The sequence below is a fragment of the Tachyglossus aculeatus genome, chromosome 4 (assembly GCF_015852505.1).
Source record: "Tachyglossus aculeatus isolate mTacAcu1 chromosome 4, mTacAcu1.pri, whole genome shotgun sequence".
NCBI lineage: Eukaryota > Metazoa > Chordata > Mammalia > Monotremata > Tachyglossidae > Tachyglossus > Tachyglossus aculeatus.
The window spans coordinates 123,957,413-123,976,073 of record NC_052069.1 but is presented as its reverse complement, the minus strand read 5'-3'; the positions used below and the strand labels follow the sequence as shown (position 1 = coordinate 123,976,073).

The 18,661-nt window shown below is 46.0% G+C and overlaps 1 protein-coding gene across 5 annotated transcripts in view; it reads right to left on the bottom strand.

Annotated features, from left to right (window-relative positions):
- Window positions 1–18,661, bottom strand: part of WHRN (whirlin) — a 136,446-nt gene that overhangs the window by 14,111 nt on the left and 103,674 nt on the right. For 2 of the 5 annotated variants that reach the window (XM_038745428.1, XM_038745429.1), the window contains exons 8-9: window positions 16,092–16,124; window positions 654–725 (exon numbers count right to left, since the gene is read on the bottom strand). The exons of 1 other annotated variant lie outside the window; for it this stretch is intronic. In XM_038745428.1, the coding sequence (XP_038601356.1) occupies window positions 654–725; window positions 16,092–16,124 (105 nt within the window). The remainder of the gene's footprint in view (window positions 1–653; window positions 726–16,091; window positions 16,125–18,661) is intronic. 2 more of the 5 variants (XM_038745432.1, XM_038745430.1) reach the window with 2 other exon arrangements.

Sequence of the window (18,661 nt, the reverse complement as noted above, 5' to 3'; positions counted from 1 at the left end):
CATTGTTCCAAGGACAGGAGTGGATGATATAAGAAGGGATCAGGGGTGGCAACGTCTAGGGAAGTGATGAGGTCTAGAAGAAAGAGTACAGGCCTGGGAGTCAAAGGACCTGGGTTCTAAGTCAAAGGACTGGCCTGCTGTGTGACCTTGGGCAAATCACTTAACTTCTCTGTGTCTCAGGCGTCTCATCTGAAAATGGTGATCCAAAACCTGTTTTCACTCCCCCTTAAGACTCTGGGCCCATTGTGGGAGAGGGACAGTGTCTGATCTGATTGTACTGAATCTTCCCCAGTTCTTAGCACAATACTGGACACAGGATAACCACTTAACAAAAGATCATTATTATTATTATTATAATTAGGGAAAGGGAACTGGATCATGTGGCAGGGAAGGGGTTTGGAACAGCCACGTTTCACTATTTCCCCACCTGGACAGAATTCTGCATTTGAACCCCTGCGATTGTTTCACCCTCTTCTCCATCAGAGAGTTCAGAGTGCAAAATTGTTAAGTGTGGGTTACACCAAGTCAGGTGGCAAATCACAAATGGATTTATTTTTCTGCCGGAAGTGAGCTCCGTCAGTTGGGAACCTGGCTCTTGGTCACTGTTTTGGAGAAGCTAGGGAGCAGTAGGAAGAGAAGATGGGGCATCTTACCAAGGCAATGTCCGGGAGGGCGTTCATACTGCCTTGGACCCTCTCTCCCGTCTCCTCCAGGTCCAAAGTGTTCTAGAGACAGAAGAGAAAGTTCAGCTGATGGAGGGTGTCTGACTAATTGTGCAGGTCTCTCAGAACCACTACCCGATCTGGCTCAACCCCCAAAAGATTGGTTCTGGGGTCTTGCTTGGACCAATATGACGTGCCCTCGGAGGAGGGATGGATCCGGCTGGGTTTTTGGCCCAAGCTGACGGAAGGGTGAGAGAAACCAGGTGATCATGGAGGACGGGGAGCTGTCTCATAATTAACATGGTGAAAACTGAAATAGTGAGATGGTGAAGGGCATTGGATAGATAAGCGCGGCCCCTAGGGAATCCTGGCTCTGCCACTTGTCAGCTGTGTGACTTTGGGCAAGTCATTTAACTTCTCTGTGCCTCAGTTACCTCATCTGTAAAATAGGGATTAAGACTGTGAGCCCCAGGTGGGACAACCTGATCACCTTGTAACCTCCCCAGCGTTTAGAACAGTGCTTTGCACATAGTAAGTGCTTAATAAATGCCATAAATAATAATAACAAGAAACCTGTAGTAACTCCAGTGGGCCACGAGAGGGCTATCCATGCTCTCTTCTCTTCAGAGAACTCCTTGAAGGAGCTAAAGCAGGGTCCAGAAGCAGAGGCAGAGTGGAGCTCTGGTTTACCACCTGAACAGTGTTCACCCCAGGAAACAAGCCCGTGGAAACAACCCCTCTTGACAAACAGACTCCCTCCAAGCACTAGACCTGCATGTCAGCAGTTCCCAGGGCCTGGGGGCTTGATCTGCAGGAGACATGACCACAGTGGTTGATGACTAGCTGGGAGCAGGGTGAGCTGGGGCAGCCCAAGGTGGAAGAGTGGTTTGTTGGCCCTGCCAATAATCAATTGGCTGGCAGGCTGGGTGTCTCCCTCAAACATCAGACAAGCAGCAGGGCTTAGTGGAAAGAGTCCAGGACTGGGTGTCAGAGGACCTGGGTTCTAATTCCAGCTCTGCTGCTTGCTTGCTGGGTGACCTTGGGCAAATCACTTAACTTCCCTATGCCTCAATTTCCTCCTGTAGGGATTAAACACCTGTTCTCCCTTCCCCTTAGATCGTGAGCCCCATGTGGGACTGCGACTGTGTCTGACCTGATTATGTTGTATCTACCCTCGCTTAGTAGAGTGTTTGGCACATAATATGGCTTAACAAGTACCACGATGATGATGATTTGCAGGTTGCCTGTCTCAAATCAGTGTCTCGCCATCCGTTGCCCTGTCTCAGCGGGGATTATCAGTGCCTGGCCAGCCCCTTCCTTTATCCATCTTCTCCTGAAGAATCCAGGACTTCTGAGCCCTGTGGTCCATTACTGAGGCCTGACCAACTCTTGAGGATGTTCCCAAACCTCCGCCGGCACCTTTGGGCCACGTCGTACCTCTTGCCCACCTCCTAAATGGGCCAAACTGAGACTCTGATTGGATGATCTTGTATCTACCTCAAGCTTAGCCCATTCAGCATATAGTAAAGCCTACCTAATGAATACCAACTGAAGGGCAGGTTTGATTTCAGTGCTCCCAATTCAGGCTGGGTCAACAGTGATGCAGGGCTGCACCAGCTGTTTTCTTTCCTTGTAATTACAGCCAAAATGTCATCAGGAAATGTCAAAATTCACCTCAGCACTTATCAGCAACAGGGCACAGACCGAAAATAAGTCCAATAAAAGATGAATTCATTCCTTTCTGCAAGGTGGCCAGTCATGCTGTGTCAGTCAGAGAAACTGGAGGGTGAGTGGTGACAGGTAAAGTGATTTCTCTCTATCAAGAAACACACTCTCAATCATTCTACTTCATCTGCATGTGTGAAGGGAAGCAAGAGGAACTGAAAACTGTTGAGAGCAGCTCTGCACCCAGATCTAGTGGCCACAGCCTGGCAGCTTGATATTTGGGGGGCTGGTCCCTGAGAGTGGCCCCTACCTGTGGGCATCATAACAGGTACAAGGAGTGGATGAGGGGCAAGTGTATTGGCTGCCAGTTCTCCCTGGATTCTAAGCAGAGGTCTGACTCTAACAGGCTGCTGTGTGCAGACCCCACTGGATTCCAGAAGAGAATGCAAGCTTGGAGCCAAGTGTCCTGAAGGATAAGGAGATCACGTTGGACAACTGCTATGTGACCCATGAACTTTCAGATTACATCTCTCTCCCTAAAGAAACTTCTCCTGATTAGCCTCATCCTTTCTTTATCCACCAGAAACCACATTTTTGACTTATTGCAACCATTTTAAGTTGACACAGATCTCTCAGTCTCAGTTCCTGTTCACGGTAAGATCCCTGAAGACAGGTATTCTAATATGTGTTAAAAACACCCTATATGGTGTATAGCACCTGAAGAGGCAACATCCTGACTGGGAGATGGTCCTCCAGGCCTGAGAACTTTATTGGAGGTAACTATGGCCTCTGAAGTTTGCAGCCACAACTTTTACCTTTTTTGTTTTGTTTTAGGAAAATTATTTCTTTCTTTCTTTATTTTTAATAGTATTTATTAAGAGCTTACTATGTGCCAGGCACTGGGGTAGCTGTAAACTAATTAGGTTGGACATTGTCCATGTCCCGCATGGGGCTCACAAGTCTTAATCCCCATTTTACACATGAGGGAACTGAGGCACAGAGAAGTTAAGTGACTTGCCCAGAATCACACAGTAGACAAGTGGCGGAACTGGAATTAGAATCCACGTCCTTTAGACTCCCCGGTCCATGCTCTGTCCACTAGGCCTTGCAGCTTCTCCTTGCTGAGAGCCAAATAACATTAGGGCTCAGAAAGATGAGCCATGCTTGTTTTATAAGAGCAACTGCCCCCTGGCAAGCTGCTTACAATATTTGTGGTGCCTTCCTTTGTTGATCGTAAGCTCGTCTCTAGACTATAAGCTAGTTATGGGCAAGGAACGTGTCTACTAATTCTGTTGTGTTGTACTCTCCCAAGTGCTTAGTACACTGCTCTGCACATAGTAAGTGCTCAATAAATACAGTTGATTGATTGACTAGGACAATCAAAAAAGAAGAGGCAGTTATAATAATGATTTATTGGACTATAAAATACCCACTGTCATTTGACAGATTTAAAACCTATGTCACTGCCTACTTTGAATGATGAACTTCACCTGTAAGATGCTAGAGAGTAGAAGATGCATTTTATATTTCCCTGGATGTTATTTATTGCTGGTTATACAACTGTTTTGTCTGAAGCCACGATAAGTCAATCTGCATTTTCCCATTGGCTAAATCCAAGCACTCGGAAACGCCGTATCCTTAACATTATGAACCATTTACTTCTAAACTAGACACAAGCTTCTGTTTCTAAATCTAGTACATTAGCAAAGACATAAGATGGCACTGATTTTAAAGCTTCCTGCTAAGACTCGAGGTCAGCCTGGTGAATAAAGCACGGGGCCTGGGAGTCAGAAGGACCTGGATTCTAATCCCAGCTCCGCCATTTGTCTGTTGTGCAAATCACTTAATTTCTGTGGGCCTCAGTTACCTCATCTGTAAAAAGGGGAAAAACACTGTGGGCCTATTTGGGACAGGGACTGTGTACAACCCAGTTAGCTTGTATCTATCCCAGCACTTAGTCCAGTGTCTGGCACATAAGTGCTTAACAAATGTAATACAAAAAAATCAAAATGAATGGAGGGATGAAGAAAAACTGCTCTGCTAGACATGACCAGGACATTTGGTCCTGAGTCTCAAAGCCTAGCAGGGTGGACAGCTGTTTGAGGACCTGAGAACTGGACCCAGTTCCTAGATCAATCAGTGGTATTTACTGAGCACTTACTGTTGCAGAGAATGGTATTAAGTGCTTGGGAGAGTGCAATATAGCAGAAATAATCCTTGCCCACAATAATAATTATGGTATTTGTTAAGCGCTTACTATGTGCCAAGCACTGTTCTAAGCACTGGGTGTAGATACAGGGTAATCAGGTTGTCCCGCATGGGACTCACAGACTTAATCCCCATTTTACAGATGAGGTAACTGAGGCACAAAGAAGTTATGTGACTTGCCCAAGGTCACACAGCAGACAAGTGGCAGAACTGGAATTAGAATCCACGTTCTCTGACTCCCAAGCCCGGGCTCTTGCCACTAAGCCACGTTGCCTCTTAGTGTAGATATAAAATAATCAAGTCATACCTAGTCCTTCTTTCACAAGAGGCTCAGTTTAAGGGGCAGGGAGAATAAGTGTTGAATCTCCATTTCACAGATGAGGAAACTGAGATATGGAAAAGGTAAGTGAGTTGGCCAAAATCACACAGGAGGCAAGTGGAAGAGATGAGATTTGAACCCAGGCCCTCTGTACAGATGCCCCAACATTGCCTCGAGCATGAAAGAAGAGAAGGTTGATGTATTGGGCATCTGACCCTTGGGATCCCAGTTGGAGGCCCCATCCAGAAATGATTAGCTCCCAGAAATGCCAGGAATCGATCGTATTTATTGAGCACTTACTGTGTGCAGTGCACTGTACTAAGTGCTTGGGAAGTACAAGTTGGCAACATATAGAGACAGTCCCTACCCAACAGTGGGCTCACAGTCTAGAAGGGGGTGACAGAGAACAAAACAAAACATATTAACAAAATAAAATAAATAGAATAGATACGTACAAGTAAAATAAATAGAGTAATAAATATGTACAAACATATATACATATATACAGGTGCTGTGGGGAAGGGAAGGAGGTAAGGCGGGGGGATGGAGGGAGGAAGAGGGGGAGAGGAAGGAGGGATCGGGGGAGAGTGCTCAGAAGTGTACCATGTCATAGTAGTGAATCCACTAAAACAGGGGACTACAACCTTTCTGTGCAGAAGAGACAAAATGAAAATTGAACTGTTGGTTTGTGAAGAGCCAATCATATGATTCAAACACATATTAGAGTCGCTTACTTCACTTGTCAATCTAAGCAGTTTTTAATGGCTCTTTCTTCACCCTAGATGGTTTTAAAAGCTTCCGCCCCCCACCTGACTCCTTTACAGCACCTGATTGGTGGGAATTAGTCTGTATTAACTCTGCCCCGTAGGGGGCCCGGCCTCCTCAGTTTTATAGGGAGCCCATGTCACACGTGATGTCATCACCTCACACTGTCCTAATGTCAGTGGCTGCTTACTAGCAACAGCTGTTGTAGCCAGCTGGGAAGGGAAAAGAAGACAGGGGCAGTGCCACGGGCTGGCCATGGTTGCCCTTCCACCTTCTTTTCCTTTGTGGCTTTGCAGAGGGCATTCGAAGGGCTCTGGAACAATATGGACCCATCTTACCTGCTGAGTCCCAGTGCCACCAGGTGGGGACCCAGGTTTAACCATCAGCCCTGTTGCCTTGCTCCCACCCTACAATCCTCAGGCCCTGGGCAGGACTCTCCCTGGGCTGCTGCCGCTGCTGCTGCAAAGCTGGATGTCCACTTCCCTCCTCTGCCTGGTCCCTAGGTGGCCAGACCCAGCAAAGTAGGAGAGATCTTAGCAGCTGTTCCTTCCTGTGCTGAGCCCTAAATTTGGACCAGGAGAGGTGTCGGGATCTCTTTCATTGCCGAGTTAAATGGCTTGGCTGGAGCATAGAGCAAGGAGGCAGGAAGGCAGGATGCAAGAGGGTTAGATCCCCTTTTTCCATTCTGAAGCTCTTCCATCATAACCTCCTGACTGTGGATCAATCAGTCAATCAGTGGTGTTTATTGAGCCCTTGGAGCCATTGCAGCTCCCTGCCAGAGGTCCTGTGGTAGAGTCCCGGCAAAAACTAAACACTGGTGGCTACTGACAGAGAAGCAGTGTGGTCTAATGGGAAGAGCACAGGCCTGGGAATCAGAGGACTTGGGTTCTAATCGCAGCTCTGCCACTTGTCTGTCATGTGACCTAGGGCAAGTCACTTAACTTCTCTGTGCCACAGTTACCTCATCTGTAAAATGGAGATTAAGACAGTGAGCCCTATGTGGGACAGGGCCTGTGACCAAGCCTATATTCTTGCATCTGTTGGATTGTCTGTTGGATATGAAGAGAGAGGGTGTTCCAGGTCAGAGGCAGGATGTGGGTGAGAGGTCGGCAGGGAGATAGATGAGATAGAGGGACAGTGAGAAGTTCGGTATTAGAGGAGTGAAGTGTGAGAGTTAAGTTGTAGTAGGAGAGTAGCGAGGTGCGGTAGGCAGAGGCAAGGTGATTGACTGCTTTGAAGTCGACGGTAAGGAGTTTCTGTTTGATGCAGAGGTGGATGGACAGGAACAGTCCCGGAATAAAGCCACGATTTCCTGGTGGCCACACCACTTGCAGCATAAACCATGAGCCTTTTCCTGGAGAGGGTCTGTGTGTGAACCTTTTTTTTTTTTAAAAAAAAAAGGTTTTTGTTAAGCGCATACTATGTGCTCAGCTCTGGGGTAGATGCAAGCAAATCAGGTTGGACACAGTCACTGTCCCACATGGGGCCCACAGTCTTAATCCCCATTTGACAGATGAGGTAACTGAGGCACAGTGAAGTGACTTGCCCAAGGTTACACAGCAGACAAGTGGCAGAGCCAGGTTGAGAACCCAGTCCTCCTGACTCCCAGGCCTGTGCTGACACCTAGAGGGTAAGGCTCCCAGGTACCCCAACTTTATGTGGCTGCTCTTCGCTTAATTCCTCTGCCCCAGCTGCTGGTCACCCCCGGTTTGAAAGACAGGCCAGTCAAGAGACCACCCATCCCCCAAATCCCCTGCCCTCACCCCTCCTGCCCATTGGTCACTCATAAGGGATGGGGGAGCTTTGAACTCTGATTTACAGACTCCTGGCCACTTCCCTGGAGCTTTAAAATCTGTTTTCAGATGTCAGGTTCTGAATATAGAGTATGAATGCAAGGGCACTAGATTACCTGAATTAATTCTACCCTATGTCATTTTATTGGAATTAAATTGTCCTGGGTACAGCATGTAAATACACTTAATAGCATGCAAATCAGGACATCCCTGGATTAACTGACTAAAATCTGGTAGTGTTTCTGCAAGCGATTCATGGGGTGGTAGTCAGGGCTCCTTGGCCCAGTGGAGACTCCAGGTTAGAGGAGCTCTTAATAAACACTGTTGGTTAGTGGTCCAAGGAAAAGAGCCCAGCCCTATGACGCAGGGGACCCAGGCTCTGGGTAGGCTCAGTCTGTGGCTGATTGTGGGGGTTCAGCTGGGTGGGCAGACCATCTCTGTGGGTGGAGGGTGGGTAATGTGGGTGGTGGGTCAGTGGACTTACAGAAAAGGAGCTAAATTTGGTCCCCGCGAGAGGCTCTAGTGAGAGACTGTGATTTCCTCAGCCTACTTTTCCTTTAATGCAATCTGCAGTCATCCCTGGATAGTCTCTCGCTGTAAATTTAGAGGTAAAATAAAATGCCTTTTGTGCTGAGTTACCCAAATTATGACTAGAACTTAACTGGTGCCTTTTGCAGAAAGATAATTAAATAGAAATGATGTGCAGCCAGGCAGCTGTATACTGTAAGGTCTTTAGGCCCACACTAGTGACTTAAAAGGGGAACTTGGTTGGCTGCTTTAGCTTTGTTTTTGCTGTGCAGCTATAATTGAGTTCATCCTGTGGAGAAGTACCTGTTCCCTCCCCTCACTGTTTTCTTTGTTTCTTTCCCTTATTTAAAGGTAAAGATTCTCTAATGGTACCACTCTGGAGCATCTAATTTCTCTTGTTCCAGGGGCTCACTCCCACTGTAAACCTAAGGGCTCTGATTCAAATCACCTGGATTCAAATCCTCTGATGAAATCATTAGAGTTCTTCAACAACCCACTGTGATATCATAGAAGGAAGAGAATGGAGGAAAAATATATCCATTATCCATTAGGCAGAATACAGTCAGGTTATCCTAGATTCTATTTTGATTGTAGACTGTAAACTCACCATGGGCAGGGAACGTGCCTACCAACTCTGTTGTGTTGTATTCTACCATGCACTTAAAAAAGTGCTCTGCACACAGTAAATGCTTAACAAATACCATTGTTGATACTTTGTCTCATTTTAACCAATCTGTGAAATTTTTTTATGACATTTGTTAAACACTTCCTATGTCCCAGGCACTGTTCTAAGCGCTAGGGTAGATACAAGCTAATCTCCTTTGACACAGCCCCATCCCATATAAGGCTCACAGTCTTAATCCCCATTTTATGGATGAGGTAACTGATGCCCAGAGAAGTAAAGTGACTTGCCCAAGGTCACACAGCAGACAAGTGGCAGAGCTGGGATCAGAACCCAGATCCTTCCGACTCCCAGGCCTGTGCTCTATTCACTAGGTCATGCTGCTTCTTATCTGGGAAATGGGAATAATAAACATTATTTATTGATATACAGTGAAGTAGTCTCAAAATGTACTCTTTTTATTATTTCCTTTTTGTTGATGAACTAGTAAAGAAAGAAGAGCAGCTTCTGTAAACAAATGCTTTTCCTGGTATCCCAGAAGGACTGAGCTTGATTCTCAAGCGTGACCACGTCTGTCGGTGGGAAAATGAACAGGATGAAAGGGGGAGTCCATCCACCTTTTGTGTTGCCGCTTTTCATAGCATCAGGTGGAGAGGTGAGCCTGGTACTGCTCAGGCATTCATTTATTAAGTTTAGATGGGAGTGCTAAATAAAATATAGCTAGCCAACTGCAGGTATTTACTTTTAGGTTTTGCACATTTTCCATTAAATAGCTCCTTCCGCTCTGCTTCATGAGTATTAAGAGGGTGACCAATCAAGTCTCAGTCTGGGATCATGGCTGACCCTTTAACTCACAACCTAGGAATTCTATTATGATTTCCAGAAAGAGCATGAATACACCTGTCTGCTCACAGATGGTTTGTGTGGCAGAGCTATGTTGTAGCAGTATTTATTAAGGGCTTACTGAATGGAAGGCACTGTACTACAAGCAGGGAAGGAATACATGGGTGAGAATTATGGAGCCTGGACCTCAAAGGGCTTTGTAAATATCTTTATGTTTTTCTCCTTGGTTACAATGTAAGCTCCTTGTGGGCAGGGAACCAGTCCGGTCTTTACTCTGTACTTCCCAAGCACCTATTACAATAAATCACACCAAGTGGGCACTTAACAAATGCTACTAATAGCAAATCAATCAATAGTATATATTAAGCACTTATTATGTGCAGATTTTTTATGGTATTTGTTATGGGCATTGTACTAAGTGCTAGGATAGATTCAAGCTAATCAGGTTGGACACAATCCATGTCCCACATGGGGCTCACAATGTTAATCTCTGTACTAAGTAGTTGGGAGAGTTCAGTAGAGTAGGAAGATACAGCTCCTACCCTCAAGGAGCATTCAATCTAGTGGGGGAGATAGATATTAAAATAAATTACAGGAAGGGATGAGCACCAGAATATAAAGCTATATATACAAGTATCGTGGAAGTGTATGTGGGGTGAGTATGAAGGGTTTCAGGGAGCATGGACTGAACTGCATAGATGATGCAGAAGGGAGGAAGAATAGGGTGGGGAGATGAGAGATTAGTCAGAGAAGGCTTCCTGGAGGAGATATGATTTCCCAGCTGTGTGACTTTTCATAAGTCACAACTTCTCTGACCCTGTTTTCTCACCTGCAAAATGAGGATTCAATACCTAAACTCTTTCTCCATTATTCTGAGTCCTCTGACCTGACTATTCTGTATCTATCCAAGTGCAAGGGAAGTAGCATGGCCTAGTGGAAAGACCATGGGCCTGGGAGTTGGGTGACCTGGGTTCTAATCCTGGCTCTGCCATATGCCTTGGGCAAGTCACTTAATTTCTCTGTGTCTCAGTTTCCTCATCTGCAAAATGGGGATTCAGTATATGTTCCCCCTCCTAAATAGACTGTAAGCTCCATATAAGACCTGATTATCATGTATGTACCCCTGCGCTTCATACATCGACTGGCACATAGTAAGAGCTTAACAAATATCACAATTATTATTATTACAGTGTTTGGTATTTAGTAAGTTCTTAAATACCACAATTATTATTGTTATTTTAGTAGGACTTTGAAGATGGGGACAGTGGTATAGCCTCTTGGAGATGAAGGGGTTTATTTTGAATGCTCAAGGTTTGTATCACTACCTCAGTGGTGGAGGCTGGTTACAGGGTTGAGGGATGGTCTTCTTTCACCTAGGTAGATAGTGTGGTAGCTTATGGGATAGATCTCCCCGTCATCCCCCTCTCTGTATGCAGAGGGGGATATACAGTCCTCTGCATATAGTCCTCTACATACAGTCCCCCTTTCCTCTCCCCCTCCTCCCCCTCCCCATCCTCCCACCTTACCTCCTTCCCCTTCCCACAGCACCTGTATATATGTATATATGTTTGTACATATTTATTACTCTATTTATTTTACTTGTACATATTTATTCTATTTATTTTATTTTGTTAATATGTTTGGTTTTGTTGTCTGTCTCCCCTTCTAGACTGTGAGCCCACTGTTGGGTAGGGACCATCTCTATATGTTGCCAACTTGTACTTCCCAAGTGCTTAGTACAGTGCTCTGCACACAGTAAGCGCTCAATAAATACAATTGAATGAATGAATGAAAGAATCTGAGTGGCCAGAGAAGAGGTAGGGGGCATGATTTTAGCCCAACATTTGAAGAGTTGGGCAGAGGTCATTTCAAGAACAGAAAGGGTAAGACTTCACAGCAGAAAGAAATGAATAAGAAACGTTCCCCAAGAACAGAGCGGATCCTTCCCCAAAAACGTTCACCTCCTCAAAACCCTTGTTTCTCTCACTGGCTAGTCACCTGATTTAATCTCACAGCACTTATGTACATATCCTTATTATCTCTCATTCCCCTGTAGGTCATTTTTCAAATGTCTGTCTTCCTCTCTAGTCTGTGAGATCTTTGTGGGCAAGAAACATGTCTTTCAACTCTATTTTTCTCTTCCAAGAGTTGAATGCAGTGCTTGGTGTGCAGTGAGCACTCAATAAATACCATTGATTTTACCCAGAGTAGACCACAGAGCCTCGCTGTTAAAGCCTTGGGCATACATGAACGCACACTGGACCAAATGAAAATATCAGTTATACGAAATGACTCCAAGCTCCTCAGTGGTGCTAACTCTACTCCCTCTGTCTCAATGACCTAGAGTGACATAAAACTACTGGTGACATCGTTCCCAGGGGCCAAACCAAGTACACTAATGCTGAGAGTTCTTGAAATGGAATTTACCATGGTGGTGGGGGAGGGGGAGCCAGAATTTCAGGATGAATCATGATCCGGGATTTGGCAGGATTATCCCTTTGTGGGAGAGAAATGAAACTAAAGTCTCCACCTGTCCCCTATCCTCCTCTCCCTATGGGTGCTTGACCCAGCCCAGCTCAGTGTGGAGTGGGGTGCTAATGTGGCTAACTGCAGGGTCATGCCCGGCCTTCTGTGGGGGTCACAGGCAGGGTCAGACTGAAGTGTGGAGACAGGCGTGGGCCAGAGGGCCTGAACTGGACAGTCAATCAGGCCCACAAGTCAAAGGCTTCATGAGGAGAGAATCCTTGGGCTGCCGAGAAACCTCAAAGGGTCATCTAATCCATCACTCTGCCTTGGGGAAGGGCTACATTTAGAACACCCCAGAAAGGAGGCTGTTTAGCTCTCCTTTAAAATCTTCAGAGAGGGTCTCCCAAAACTGAGCGAGATAGGTACCTCCCATCAAGCCCTGCTGACTGCACCTGGAACTGAGGGAACCATTTGATCCATTCCGGGAAATTCTGTGATTGCACTTGGGCCCTTAAAGACAGTCATTAACTGTGTGGAGGAAGTGAGGGTTGGTACTGACCAGCAGCTTAATATGAAAACCAGGCTGGATGACCACCACAAGCCTTTACGGGCGGGGATGCGGGTTGGGCGGGAGGGAGATTTCATGACTCTAGATCAAGGTAGAGATGCATTCAAATGGAAAAGAAGTAATGTAGGAAGGCCTCCACCCTCACTTTCCTAATCTCCAAGGTATGTCCTCTGAGCTCCTTAAAAGACTTCAATCTTAGGAGTTACAATCTTAGTATCTTTCATGAGATTAAATGAACATGAGAGCACAAGATGAGAAAAGGCTCTTAGCTTTTTCTTAATCAGTTATCAACTGCACTTCTGCTGCCTAACACTCACATCCCAAATGAATGCTAGGCACATGATAATCAGATTGTCTCTACTTGCTCAAACTGGCTTCAGTGTGGGTCCTCGTCTTCGGGAAACACATTTCAAAAATGGCTAGATGTGGCTTCTTTATCTTGGACCACCCGCTAAAATATCATGGGTTATTTCAAAAGAGTCTTGTTTTATTGTCATTAGGACTATTTTTCTAGAAGAAACTATTACTAGGTGAAATCAATTAATCAGTGGTATTGAGTGCTTAATGTGTACAGAACACTCTACTAAGTACAGTCCTCTGCATATAGTAAGTGCTCAATAAATACAGAACAGTTCTCAGTTTTGTGAAATATCAATGAATGGTATTTATGGAATGTGAAGAGCACTGTACTAAGGACTTGGTAGAGTACAATACAATGGATTTGGTAGATACAATTTCTGCCCTCAAGGAGCCTACAGAAAAAGAGAAATAAATGTAATTTAGCCATTAGAAAAGTTGTACCTGATTTTATTTGATAGTTAACTTTGGAATTCTGGAACGAAGCTGAGATCTGAGAACACTTGTATTTGGGAATGATAATGATCCAACTAGCTCAGCTTAAGGAAATTATTGCTAATTGGAAATTGATTTCCCCAGTATTTATGACCTGTTCTTAGGTCACCTGTTAACCTTCTAACAGGATAGCTTTCCTTTCCTTGGGCTTTAGGCAACAGAAAACAACTTTCCTCATATGCAATAAACCTAGGATTTTAAGAGGTGATCATTAAATGAACAGGAAAAAAATAGCTAATAAAGTGTCATCTGGCGCACAATTGCCATTCTGAATTTGACTGGAAAAGGGAATAGTAATACCTGAACCCTACTTTCCAAGGGTGTTTTGAGGGGTAAATTAAAATAAGTAATGTAAGGTGCTTGAGAAGCAGCGTGGCCTAGTGGAACCTAGTGGAGTCAGAGGACCGGAATTTTAATCCCGGCTCTGCCACCTTTCTGCTCTGTGACCTCGGACACGTCACTGTACTTTTCTTTGCCTCAGTTACCACTGAATTCCAGGCCTGTGCTCTATCCATTAGGCAACACTGCTTCTCCAAGACCATCCCTCCTGGACCCTGAGGACATCTCTGAGGCCATCCTCTGCTCTCATCTCTTGGGCAGACCTATGGATTCCTGCCTCATACTTGGCTTGAATTGGTCCCTGCCTATTATGCATGCGATGAATAAGCCTCAGCAGCTGGTGCGAGACTCCCACAAGCAAGAGGACTGTCTACTATCATTTGGTTTGGCTTTCTACCAAAACCCCACAGATACTAGATCCTCAGGAAAGGATAAGAGAGAGAGAAAAGAGAGAGAGAGAGAGAGAGAGAAAGCAGTAATAGATTATTCACAGGGAAGTACTTGTTCTTGCTTACTCTGCAGTTGCTACACATGAAAGTGTTGACATAGGGAAAACACCAGCAGTTTTCCTTAAACTTTAAGGTCAATAACCTTGCCTGCTGTCCACCTGGATGGTAGGGAGGAAGTAACATTTGGTGAAATTCCTCAGCACCTTACACCCTTATTGGCTCTGATCAAGATTAAAAGTCACTGGGCAGGGATGATTATTCTTTCAGCTCAACAGAGGGTTTAAATGGGCAAACAGACAATGCCACTCACAGCTGCAGCATGAGGAGTAGTTTGGCCTAGTGCAAAAAGCACAGTCCTGGGAGTCAGAGGATCTGGGTTCTAATCCTGACTCTGCCACTTGTCTGCTGGATGGCCTTGGGCAAGACACTTCACTCCTCTGTGCCCCAGTTACCTCATGGACATAATGGGGATTCAGTAACTATTCTCCCTCCAAAGTAGACTAAGAGCTCCATGTCAAACTGTCTGACCTGATTAACTTGTTTCTATTTCAGTATTTAGAACAGTGCTTAATACATAGTGAGCACTTAAACACTACAATTATTATTATTTTTACTAGTTATATAGGACAGGGGAATTCAGAAAGTTGCCATGGTTTTGCAAGGAAATTTGCCCTTTTCTTGGCTGGGTGGGATAGGGGGTGAGGAAAAGGGGGAAAAGGGAGAAAGTAATGGATGGGCAAGATCCACTTTGACCCTGCCCTTAGAGACATTAGGAAACAGGGCTCCAGTTCAGAAAGCCCCATCCACCATTGTCCTGCCCTGAAGCTCTACTGCCACAGAGTTTTACCTCAACTATTGGGTGTGGCAGTATGACCTGGGCACAAGATCACAGAGGAGAGAAGCTGCCTCTTGGATGGAAAGATGGATCAATAGCAGGTGACACCATGGCATTTTGGTGGGCTATCCCTTACACAGTCTGGTAACCCACCATGATTCTACTGGAAGTGATTCTCATTATGGAGGGCATCAAAGAATTTAATTTCCCTGTTGTTTACATCACTTCTTCAAAAGTTTCAAATGGCACCCAGCATGTTAACTAGTAGCGCTTAGAACACTGCTTTGCACATAGTAAGTGCTTCATACATGTCATCATTATTATTATTATCAGTAGACTTACAAAGCTGCATTGTCATCTATTTTCTGTCCTAATAAGAGTCCTTGTTTGAGCTAGCAAATTCCAGCCCCGCAGCTTAGGAGGCCCAACAGGCTTAGAGGATCACTGTGGTAATTTGGCTTGGCATTTAAGAAGTCCTTGGGGGAGAAATAGCTAAGAAATGCAGTTAGGTTTCCTGGCCTATTAAAACTAAAAGATTGCTAGGGAGAGACTGAAGACCTGAGTGAGATCAATCCATTTGGCAGCAACAATGGGCTCAAGTCAGGATCCATTCACTTGGGTTTGTATGGTCCAAGGGAAATGGAAGATTGAGTAATTATCTATCTTGTTGATTTGCTCTGAGGGGGCAACCTAACCAGATGATTCTGACACACAACAAATTCATGTTGGGGCCTAAGTAATCCACGTGAGGAGCAAACCAACCAAATGAGATTGCCCAATCAGCCAGTCATATTTATTGAGTGCTTAATGGTATGCAGGGAACTGTACTAAACACACGGAAGAAAATAATAAAACAGAGTTAGTAGACATTGCTCAAGCCTCCTCTTCCCATGGGTTGGCTGAGAAACGGATGTGGTGTTGGGGAGGGGACAAAGTGGGGTGAGGATGGATGGAGCTGTGGGGTAAAGCTAGCAGCTAGGAAGACAAGAAAGGCCAACCGGTGCACACACAAGCAAGAAAGAGCAAGCACAAGGATTCCTTGCCCTGACCAAGCAGCCCCAGGATCCGGAGTGGGTAGCCACAAGTAAGACACAACTCCCAGTCCCCACCAGCCCTCACTCCCATCATCCTGACTATGAAAATCACAGCAACCACATCCCCTGTGAAAAGGCCGTACCTCCATAAGGTCTATTAGCCACAAGAGCCGCTCCTAAGGAAAGGAATTCAAGGGAGAACACAAAAGGGGAAAAAAACACATTAGGGATGGTGAAGAAGACAAAACCCACCCAACACAAAAGCCCCAGCCCCTTTCCGTGAACTGGACCAGCATTAGAGTGTGAGGTTAAAATCATGGCAGTGCCTGTTCTGCTCAGAGATGGGAGTAGGAGGGGGTGGCAAGAAATGGAGGAGATGCTGAGCCCGAGACACACTGCCAGGGAGGTGTCCTCCCCAGGGAAACCAATCAGAGTGGTTGAGTTGAAGACTCAAGCTCTGACTCTGGGGAGAGGGGGCCCTGGCTCAGCTTTTCCCCTCAGCATTCCACAGGCCAGGAGTAGCCCCAGGGCACCGTGAAAGGAAGATCTGGCAAATCTGCCCAGTGCTGGCTCGTGACTGCACCATTCCCCACCCTCCCAACTGAGTCCAGCAGGCTCCACCTGGTTTAGCTAATTAAGGTCTCTTCCAGCTGACCTCAGCTCCCATATAGCTGGTGGAGGTCAACTGTCCTACAAGTAAGCCTTCAGAAACTCATCCAAGTTTCAGTCAACATTTCTCCTGGCTGTCTCCTTGAAAGGAAAGTTCGCTTCGCTGTGGCTACACGGAAAAAGACTCCCAAAGGCATTTTATGGCCTAGAAATTGATTTGAGGGCCATATGCCCTACATACCTAGAGCTGGTTACCAAAACAGTGTACAAATGGAAGGCCCTTCTGTCACTTAATTATAGAAAAGAAAAGAAGGTTGGGAGCTAACACACCAAGGGCAAAAATCCATGGGCTACAGCTGGGATGAAAAGGATAGGCAGGGAGAAGATGAAGGAATAGAGGAAGGAGGGAGTCTGGAATTAAGGTCTGGTATAGTATCTCAGGGGAGGGGAGGAGATAGGCAGTTAGGTTAAGAGTTTTGGTCAATCCATCTCTTGTGCTTCCATGCAATATTGATCTGGAGAGAGAGGGAGAAAGATCCCCATGGCTCCTCTCCCAGGTAGGTTGACTCTGGAGGAGATGCTCTTCCCTTTCCCTTTGAGTGCTGCTTGTGCCTGTTAGCTGGCAAAGAACCAAAGCAGTTGCTAATGCCCAGACTAAGGTGTGCTTTACGTTTTCCCCACAGCCAGTTTTCTGACCCGAAAGGCCTCTGCACTACTATGGGATGGCGGCTGAGGCTCTGTTCACATCTAGGTCCCTCCTCGCCTCTGCCTTTACGCTTCATTGGTGTGTGCCCCCCTCCCACCCCACGCAGCTTCCACCAGCCTTCCTAGGGGGTGCAACCTGTGGGGCTGCCAGAAAATGGATCCTGGCTTCACCCATCTTTGCTCTCCTGGGTTGGTCTTGTACTTTGGCCTCAGCAGTGCTCTGAGACCAATTCCTGGTTTGACACTTGTCTTGGAAAGCATAGGAGAATCTGCTCCAAATCCATGTGCTCCCTCCATGCCTGCTGGAGTGAAAATACAGCCTCATGGGGAGAAAAATATGAACTGGGTTGGCTGCATAAGGAAGTAGGGAATCACTGAGGGTTCCTCCTAAAAGGATGGGCTTCCTCAGGAAGAAGGTAAGACAACCTACTATCCACCAGGCCATAGAGCTGAGATGGATCTGGGCTCTCCATGGGGTAGGCCATGATGTTGGGTGGCCTACTCTGGGGTGACAAGGTTTTGGCTGGACTGCAGTCTGGGCAGACCTTAGCCCTAGCTTTATGGAGGTGAGCCCTCTGGTTTAGCTGTCTGTTTTCTAAGGAGGAGAATTTGAAGAGGTTTCTCAAGTGGGTCCTTAGGACAGTATCTCAATAACAAGGCTCAGTCTCTCTTGTGTGGCTAGACAGAACCAAATTCATTGTACAGTTTCCTTTTCCTGATTGTGCAAATAGGAAAGTTCTCCAGCCTGCATACCCCTCTGCCTCATATTTGGCACAAGCTTCCTGAGGTACGGTCTATTCTTGATTCTCTACAATCATGCAGGGAAAGTGGCACAGACAACACAGTGGGTGGCAGAGGAGGTGGTACAGGAATGGACTATGCCAGAGGGCATTCAGGAATCTGCCTCGGTGTCATTGGGTTAAGCATCACTCTTTGGATTTTCCCAATGTGACAGTATCTTTGGTCTTCCCCTAACCCCTTTCACTTAATGACGTCAGTCAAAATGTCACCAGTCCCCAGAATCCCTGCCCTCAGAAAGCTCTCTTCTTAGGGATTTAGACTTCCCTTTCCCCCTTAGCCCTTGGAATTGCTCTTTTAACCATAAGAACTCTGTGATTCACCTTGTAACTGATTCCAAACCAACACCAGCAAAATGACACCTGGCAGTCCATAGTCAGACAAGTTCTGATTAGAAAAGGACTGGCACATGGCAGCCTTGGAGGTCCACCTTGACTGACTTCATTAAGTTGGATGAATGGCAGTACAGCTAGCTTCTGTGGCCTGGTTTCCCAGCGGCTAGACACTGTTGCCATCCTGTTAAGAACTCTGCACCCTGAAAGCCCTCTGAGAGGAGGTCCAGGCCTTGTCTATGACTCATTTCTTGGTGGGGAGTTGTTGG